Source organism: Protobothrops mucrosquamatus, unplaced genomic scaffold (assembly GCF_001527695.2).
Source record: "Protobothrops mucrosquamatus isolate PMUCROS unplaced genomic scaffold, P.Mucros_1.0 scaffold390, whole genome shotgun sequence".
NCBI lineage: Eukaryota > Metazoa > Chordata > Lepidosauria > Squamata > Viperidae > Protobothrops > Protobothrops mucrosquamatus.
Genome location: NW_015386722.1, coordinates 268690 through 278246, shown reverse-complemented (window position 1 = coordinate 278246; position 9557 = coordinate 268690). Strand labels below are relative to the sequence as shown.

The 9557-nt window shown below is 41.7% G+C and overlaps 1 protein-coding gene across 1 annotated transcript in view; it reads left to right on the top strand.

Moving 5' to 3' along the window:
• The window catches only part of LOC107287448 (digestive cysteine proteinase 2-like), an 11820-nt gene extending 3987 nt beyond the window's left edge, over window positions 1-7833 (top strand). Inside the window, exons 5-10 of the mRNA XM_015815967.1 lie at window positions 1373-1574; window positions 2458-2651; window positions 3056-3147; window positions 4188-4349; window positions 6486-6675; window positions 7646-7833. Of these exons, the coding sequence (XP_015671453.1) occupies window positions 1373-1574; window positions 2458-2651; window positions 3056-3147; window positions 4188-4349; window positions 6486-6675; window positions 7646-7833 (1028 nt within the window). The remainder of the gene's footprint in view (window positions 1-1372; window positions 1575-2457; window positions 2652-3055; window positions 3148-4187; window positions 4350-6485; window positions 6676-7645) is intronic.
• The last annotated feature ends 1724 nt before the right edge of the window (window positions 7834-9557 follow it).

Genomic DNA, 9557 nt, shown 5'->3' with positions numbered 1-9557 from the left:
TGGAGGTGAAGTAGATAACGGAGGTGACAAATGGAAAGTTTCAGAAGTTAGTTGAGATGTCTGAGCCATCAGGGATGTAGACGGTCTCAAAGTTAGAGGCAGGATTTTTCTCAGAACCATATTAGCAATAAGGTTAAGCAGTTCAGTAAAAACAAGTAATACGCAGATTCAAAGTAAGAAAAATTTCAAACCGGAAATCGCTTTCACTTCTTGCTGAAAAGTATCAATCCAACGCCATTTTAGTTTCACTTTTCCTCATTCCTCCACACGTACGGGGAGAAACTTGTTATAGAAGTTAAAGTAAAGTCAAAAATAAAAAGCAAACTTCCAAAGTTGGTTCATCTGCTTACAAGTAAACTCACAATTAACTTCAAGTTGCAGCGGCGGCGGCGGCTTCTTGCTTCGCCGAAGCGAAGGCGTCCTGGATCGCGGAGAATCCTCGGGGCTCCGGAGGAGTTCTCGCCTACATCGTCCATATAGGACGACTCGGGAACTCAACTCCTATCCCGGGCAGCTCACCTATCCCCTTATGCCCAGGGGAAAGGTATCAAGCCGTTTGACAGCTGATGCTGGCTGTCAAACCGGCTTTTACGCAAAACAGGCGGGAGGCAGCAAACAGCTGCGACCAGCGAAATCGCCTGCCACCGGAAGTCCCCTGTATTTTATTAAATTTATTAAATAATTAAAAGTATTGTAGGAATTTAAAACATGTAACCAAGGGGAAATATTCCACGTTACTTATAGCACCCCGTTAATTAAAATACTTGTAGGTATATCAATAGAGACAATGCTCTTGTTTTCTCAAAGGCAAAAACCTCAGAATCAGATGGAGAAGAGAACCCTGGAGATGAATGGCATCTTCATAAACCATTAGCTTAGAAATGTGTAGGTTTTGCAGGGGTTAAATCAGTCTTCCCCAAGCTAATGTTCTCTAGAGGTGTACTCTCAGAATTTCCTAGTCAGTCTGAGCAGTTCTGGCCATTGTTCAGAATTCTAGGAGTTGACAACACATTTGAAAACCACTCAGCTTGGGAAAGAATTTGTTAGGGGTGTCACAGGAAAGGTAATTAGGCTGAACCGCCATAATAAATGGCCTTCCAACTTGACCTCTTAAATTGGCATCCAAGGCGAAGATTCTCAAGTTTGTGCCAAGTGCCTGTGATTCATGTTCCAGGTCTTCCCATTTCCCACTACCTTCTCGATGACCAGATTATGGCAATGTCAAAATGAAATCACAATATTCTACTAAGTATAATATCTTGAAACGACCTGTTGTTAATATCGGTCTTCTCTAGAGGGCATTTAAGTAGGCAACAGAGAATTCAGGAAGACAAGTTTTGACTTGGTTGATTTTCTGATTTCCTTCTCATAGGCATCAAGTGTGCACACTGGCCAAAAGTGGGACCAGAACACAGGATCTTGGCCAATCCAATGCAGGAATTTGTTGGGAGAACTGGAGAAGTCAGCCAACACCATGAATATCTGTTTCATCACTACAAGAAAAAATTCAGAAAAACCTACAAGAACAAAAAAGAGATAGAGCACCGGCGACACAACTTCATCCACAATATGAGGTAAAGGAACCAGCAGAGATGTAGAGCAGGAAAGCTAGAATTCCACAATTTTCCAGGTTCTGCTGCTTGACCACCAAGCAGATTCTACAATAAAGGATGAAGGATCAACCTTTTACTGGTCAAGATCCAAATTTAATATTTTGAGGACATTTATGTCGCTTATTCAACAATTACATGTTAAGGAAATAACATGTTAAGTAATTACATTCTAAGCCCCAAATAAACTACAATACACTTTACTGTGATGAATGGACCCAGCCTATTTATTTATTTATTTAGAAGATTTATATGGTCGCTCACCCTCGTATATTTCTTCATCTTATGCCGGAAAAAGAAATGTAGTGGATCAGCTCCTTTATCTGGCAAACGGGATTGATGGGGTACAAACTCTGGTATTTGGCTCTTGAATTCCAGCACTTCATTCACATTTAAATATTTAGTTACTATTCTATTCACTTGTGTGCCAATTTAATGCTTCGGTCTTCTACTCAGAGTGAAAATGGATGCTTCTAATGCAAAATCTTCTAGCATCAATTCAATGAAACTCAGAGTTTTTCTTTAAAATGTATGAAAAGAAAGCCCGGAGGACACAGTGGAAGGCAATCCCTTTAAAATTCAATGCACAGGGCAGAATAAATGCATATTATGCCAGCTATACAAGCCAGTTTCGCTATGGTTTTGTCTGCATCAGAGAAAAATAGGAGAACCGCTACAGGACTATCTGTTCACACCCCTATCCACCCCCAATTAAATAGATTCTGCAGGTTTTTGGCAGAAATAAGAACCACTAGTGAGATTAAATATGTCCGGTCCAGACAACGGTCCACCCTTTTCCTTCTTCAAGTGAAAACGCATCTTCTTCTCTTTCTACATGTTCTTCCAGGTATATCCACTCCAAGAATCGAGCCAACCTCTCCTTCAAACTGGCAGTGAACCATTTAGCAGATCAAACACCAGAAGAGATGGCCGTGATGAGGGGGAGGCTACAGACTGATGAACCCAGGAAAGGATGGGCTTTCCCATCTGACAGCTACAGTGGTCTCACCTTGCCGGAGAGCTTAGACTGGAGGCTTTATGGTAATTGTGACACCTGGCTGGTTTTTGCTCAGCTTAGGCTTCACAGGAACAACTAACAAAGCGACTGCGCTTTCTGTCCTTGCAGGTTCCCTTGAATGTCCAAAGAAAGTGTCTTAGAAACTGCAGGTCGGGCGGGGGGGAGGATTTGTGACATCAGATTTTACCCTCTGAAAATGAAATCCTGCTTCTATCAGAGGAAAAGAATTCAGATTCTCCACAGACCACAATGATTCTGTCCAAGTCCTTATTTTGGGTTTCAGCCCATTAAAATCCACACTTTTGTTTAAGTTTCAGCCCAGAGAATTTTCCTTTAATCTATTGCCTTTTGCATACGGTGTTACACAGAATGCTGGTGTTTCCTTAATTGTTATTGTGACAATCCTTCCTTCTCCTTCTCAATAAAGGGGCAGTGACACCCGTTAAAGATCAGGCAGTGTGCGGATCCTGCTGGAGCTTTGCCACAACAGGAGCTCTGGAAGGGGCCCTCTTCCTCAAGGTGAGACCCCAATGGCTGATTGTTGACAGTGATCACTGTTTGGTCTAGTCTGGTTAAGACACCAAGCTGGAAACCAGGAAACTGTGAATTCTAGTCCCACGTTAGACATGAAAGCCAGATAGGTGACTTTGGGCCCATCACTCTCTCTCTCAGCCCAACTCACCTCATGGGGTGATGGTTGCAGGGAATGTAGGAGGAAGAAAGAATATTGGGGATGTTTGCTGCCTTGAGTTATTTATAAACAATAATAAAGACAGGATATAAATAAATAAAAATAATAAAATAAATCTCTTCTATAATGCTAGTTATTCTTTGGGGACCATAAACCGTATCCTACACTTGCATTTAGTTTATCTATTCCTAAATTTTTAAAAGATTGTTGTTGTTGTTGTTGTTGTTGTTGTTGTTGTTATTATTATTATTATTATTATTATTATTATTATTATTATTATTATTATTATTAAAAACGGATGCTGGCCTGCAGTTAAGACCAAGTCTTCCTATTTCTAAATTATGGCTCTGCCAGTTATATACAAACTGTAGGTGGATTATAAAGTGTAACCAGGCCTATCTCACAAATTGATTATATTTACCCAAAATACTTAGCTGAAGCATGGTTTACTGGAGGTCATAATTGGTGGTTTCACTGAACATACTAAGCCACAAGTTAGCAAATCGCATTCTTCATTTAGCTGGTTGCCTGCTTTGAGGAATAAGGCTAAGACCAAGGGGACTTATTCTAAGCCCTGCAGTAGAAGCAGCAACCTACAGCTCCTCTTTCATCCCAAGGCACTGCACTCCGTAGAGCCTCTGGGCCATCCACCCCTTCCATTGGTAGAAAGTCTCACCTCACCTCCCAGACTCTCCTAGCTACCACTGCAGCCATGTTCTCAGCCTTTGGAGATCGACTGCCATGAAGATGGTCATTGGTGGACTTCAGGGTGGGACTTGAGACTGGAAATAGCAGGAGGTGGGATTTGAGGATGGAAGGAGGGGCATGGTTATGGTGTGGTCGGTTCTCTTCTGTTCTTTCCTTGCAGACAGGAGTGCTCAACCCATTATCTCAACAAGTCTTGATCGACTGCTCCTGGGGCTTTGGAAACCAGGCTTGTGATGGGGGCCAGGAACCACATGCATTTGAATGGATTATGAAGCATGGAGGGATTGCCAGTGCTGAGGCCTATGGGCCATACATGGGTCAGGTAAATCTAGGGCAGTTTTACTGATGACCTCCTGGGGCTCTCCTGGTGCCTCTAAGGTCTGTTCAGACTACAGTTCTAGTTAAAGTCTTGGGACATCAATTAAACATATAGTCGGAACCCATTTGAGGATATCATGCTGGGAAGACTGATTTATCCAGTTTTATGTTTCCCCCTTTTGGCTTAGATCGGGGGTCTTCAAACTTGGCCCTTTTATGACTTGTGGACTTCAACTCCCAGAATTCCTCAGCCAGGCACGCTAGCTGAGGAATTCTGGGAGTTGAAATCTACAAGTCATAAAAGGGCCAAGTTTGAAGACTCCTGGCTTAGACTGTAGGTCTGTATTAGAAAATCTGGGTTCAGCTCTCAGTATCATGGTTTTCTTTTTATACTTATACCAATGTAGTCTTCAAAGAGGTGAAAGTATGTCCACTGTTTCCCTCTTTCTCAAATTTTGGGGAATCTGAACTAGAAATAATAGATTGTTGAAACTATAGTCATTCTCATATGAACTTTACCAACATGGTAACCATAATTGTGAGATTGAAGCCCTGGCCCCTTTTATTGTGTATTGTGGCAAGTGTAAAAAAAAGTGTTGAAGCTTCAAATTGCATGAGTGTAACTACCATCTTCTGGTTTTTTTAACTTCTTCTGCATATGCCCCTGCTTCATGCTGTTGAAACCATCAGAGAAAGGTTTTCAAACTGCTACCTCAAAGACCCAAAGATGATAATGAGTTTGTGCAACTCTCTCTCCCTGGATTAAAAAAAATGATTTTATTAGCATTAGGGTTGGGCAAGAACTTAACACCACTGCTTATATTTAACTTAAATTTTCATTGCCAAAGTCAGTACTGTGGTTGCTGTGCTGCAGAATAGCTGCTATACGTAGAAACCTAATGTTTATTTGATCACACTCTACAGGTAGTCCTATGACCACAATTGAGCCCAAAATATCCATTGCTAAGTAAGGCGGTTGTTAAATGAGTTTTGCCCCATTTTATGACCTTTTTGCCACAGTGAAGCAAATCTCTGCAGTTGCTAAGTGAATCATGTGCTCATTAAACGAATCTGGCTTCCCCTATTGTCTTTGCTTGTCAGAAGACAGCTGGGAAGGTTACAAATTGTAAATCACATGACCCCGGGACACAGCAACGGTCATAAATACATGCCAGTTGCCAAGTGCACAAATTTTGATCATGGGGATGCTGCAACGATCGTAAAACCGATGGTTTTCAGTGTGGTTATAACTTTGAATGGTCACTAAATGAATGTTTGTAAGTTGAGGACTACCTATATTTTGTTATCCTGTTTCCTGCAGTGATCTGCTAGATGCTTTGGGTCTTTCACAAGCAGAACAAGGGTGCAAAATATGCCCAACATATGCAGTTATGGAGCTCATTGATTTAGATCACTTTGATTTCTAGGCACAATGTTATATTCATAAGAACTTCTTTCTCAAAATACGAAAACCATCCATGATTCTTAAGATGTGGACTCTAGCCAGATCCTGCCAAATCATCTCTTTCCTTAATTTTGCACAAAACACTCAATTTTGTTCAAGGGCACCTAGTTCAATTTGCACAAATTGTGGTCTGAAAACAAGGAGGGGAATGTGATGTTTATGTACTCCAAGTACTTGTGCTTATATTATTCCTCACAGATAAGTATCTTTGAAAGTTATCAGAAAAGCAATAACTTAGAGATAGAATATTGCTTTGTATGCACAAAGGGTTTAGATTTTAATTTTTGCTGTATCCAGGTTGAGATAGTTGAAATTTTGAAGAGCTGCTGATAGTCAGTGTTGACGATATAGGGCTAGATCAAGGTTCCCCAAAGTGGCCAATATCAACCATCAATGGGACCATCCAAAGGGATGATGTTGATGATGTTATTCATAGTAGTAATAAAGTAGTGTCTATCAAGTTATTTTCATATAATAAATGCTTGGGAGTTGAGGAACAATCTGAAACTTGGGGTAGATGAGCTAAAGAGTTTGGGAAGCCCTGAGCTAGATGGATAAACGATCTGATCTGGTGGCTTTCTGGGTTGATAACAAAGGTGCACATTAGTGGCTGAGATTGCTGTTAACTTCTGTGAAGTGAAAATGAGGGTACATTGTCTCTCCCCCCCCCCCCAGAATGGCTACTGCCACTACAACCAATCGGAGCTGATAGCACCAATCGCTGGCTACATTGCTATTACCTCCCAAAACATCACTGACCTTAAAGCTGCTCTGTACAAGCATGGCCCCATCGCAGTGAACATTGATGCCTCCCACAAGTCCTTTGCCTTCTACTCCAATGGCATTTATTATGAGCCTAACTGTGGTGAGTTTTTTTTCACTTCTTGGTTCACGGTCTTTTTCCCAAGCGGGGATCTGGATGTAGGAAATCTATTGCAGCAACTCACTGAACTGTCAGGTTTGTTCTCCTTTCTCAATGACAGGGATGCTCAATTTATTCCATGCTGGTAGGCCAGGAGTCTTCAAACTTGGCAACTTTAAGACTTGTGGACTTCAACTCCCTGAATTCTTCAGCCAGCCAGGGCTTGCTGAGGAATTCTGGGAGTTGAAGCCCACAAGTCTTAAAGTTGCCAAATTTGAAGACCCCTGTGGTAGGCCCATGGGAAATTTTGAGAGTATCTCATAAGCATGCTACTGTATGTGAGTGACTGCTCTGAAGAAGAGCTGTCTTCTGTTTAGAAAGGGGCTCTCATAGGGAGAGTTACCAACAGACAAAATGAGAGTCTAACTCCTTCAAGCCTGGAGCCTTAACCACAAAATTAAGGTCAAACTGGTCCATTTCAGTTAACTTCTCTTTCCCCATTTCAGTTTTAGAACCTTTCAAAAAGATTGGATGGGTCTCATAAGAAGATTTCATGAGTATTACACTAGGCTAGGGACTTCCAAATTATGGGAAAGGCATGGTTGGAGTAATCATTATGTTTCCTTCCTCTCCACAAGATTGAACATTTCAGTATCACTTACCCCATTGGAACATATTAATTCAGAACTGATAGTGAAGACTTGTGTTTCATTAAGATACGAAATTTGCTCAAACTGAATCCCTGTGTTCTAACCAAACCAGTATTTTTCTGAAAGGAGCAAGGTAATAGAAGGAGGCTGGAGTATTTTGTGCTGAACTAGGGACTTGCAGCTTATAGCAGAAGAGCAACAAGAGAGAGAATGAGAATCTATTTCTCGGGGGGGGGGATAAAAATATCTTTAAATCTGTCCAGTTTCTTCATATATGTGAGTTGTGGAAGGAGATGAGTTAATTCTTACACTTTTTCTTCTAGGAAATACAACCATGCAGTTAGATCATGCTGTCCTAGCTGTAGGCTATGGAGACCTCCAGGGAGAACCCTACTGGCTCATCAAGAACTCTTGGTCTACATATTGGGGCAACGATGGCTACATCCTCATGTCCATGAAGGAGAACAACTGTGGAGTGATTTCTAGTGCCACCTATCCAATCCTGGCCTAACAGCAATGGCTGTCATGTTCAGCAAAAGACATCTGGTTGTATTGTATTAGAAAATTCCATAGCAATTTTACAGATCACTCAGCTGAGTTGCCAATTATGCTGCAAAATGCTATAGCATTGCAAGTCTGAACATGTGTCTGTGTGCACTTATCTTAACTTACCATTCCCCTATGTAACACAAATATTGAGACCACTGTACAATGGATAATAAAACCATTAATACACTTGTGTACAGACCACAATCATTTAGATCACTGGGACAGAAAATGGGAGGGAAAACATAATACATCATCATAAATTCCATTTCCAAGAACATAATAGATATCATGTAGCAAGCAAATATATGTAGATGGAATCAAGTTATTTATATTGCTGATGATTCCTGAGTAAGATTATTAAAGTACATGGCTGTTATGCAAAAAGCTGATAATTCTCAGTCAGTTCTAGCATGCAGAAGCTTTTTCTTGGTACCTCTGCATTTTAATGAAAACAACCACGAGTGCTATTACTTGGACTAACTGATGTTCCTGATGTTACGTTAGTCTTGCCACTGTGGTTTCTAAAGTATGGCTTATGGTGTTTAGCATATTGCAAACTTAGCCAATTATGTCAGATTTATAAACTGTGGCTAAATAAATAATAGTGTAATATCAGAAGCCAATCAATAAAAAAATTGATTTATACGGCTGATCTCTCTTCTGTTTTCTATTTCTTAAGAAATATGTAGCTTACAACATAAGATCAAAACATTTGACCTTAACATCTGGAGTTTATGATTGAATTTGTTTTGCAATAAGTGACTATGTTCAAATGATATGTTAAGGGACAAAACCAACTACCTGTTTAGCAAATATGTTTGTACAACTCAGAAAATTAGAAATATTGAATATAAACAGTGTAGTTTGATCGATTTCTAGCCTAGCATCTTAACTACTATACCAAATTGGCCCTCTGAGTGAAAAGCATACCGGTAGTCTCTAAAATTATATTACACATAGGTCAAACTTTCTTTAGTAGCTGCATCCACGAAAGCATTTCTCTTACAGGAGAGGATGCAGAAACCGAGTGTTGGCATCCTCCGTGATTATGAGGCTCAATTCGGAGGATCTCTAAGGTCCCTTCCATGACGATTCTAAGCCTCGCTTTCTGCACGCCCTAAACACGGAAGGAGCAAGAAGAAGGCAGGGGGGAAAGGTGACGCTGCTGCTACTTCTGCTTGCCGCACAGTGTCCCCATTTTGGTCAGTCCGAGATTTAGGGTCAGAAGAAAGGCACGTCCATTTGCTAGCCAAGACTTGGTGTCCCCCCCCCCCCCGGAGAGATGACGGTACATATTCGGCTGACAGCCCAGCCGAAGCGTGGACACGGCCCAGTCCGCGCTGCCTCTTTCGATGCAACACACAATTTGGTCCTTTCGAGGCAGAAATTCCCCCGTTCTTCTGGCACCTCGCTTAGAACCAGGCTGGAGGCACTCTAGCCTCACTTCTTCCTTGCTCTCTATGGTTAACGAAACGTCGCGCGGCTTATTACGTCCACCTCGGATGGCGCCCTCTGGTGACGTCTGAGCGCAGCCCCGCTTCTCTCTTGCCGCTTCCCCAAACAAACAAAGCCACCCCGCCTCCCCCTTCTGAGTGACGTCTGCGGAGACCCAATGGGCCTCAAGATAGGGCCAAAGCGCCCGCCTCCCAATTGCTGAATGGCGTCGGCGCTGGCCAATGAGGTCGA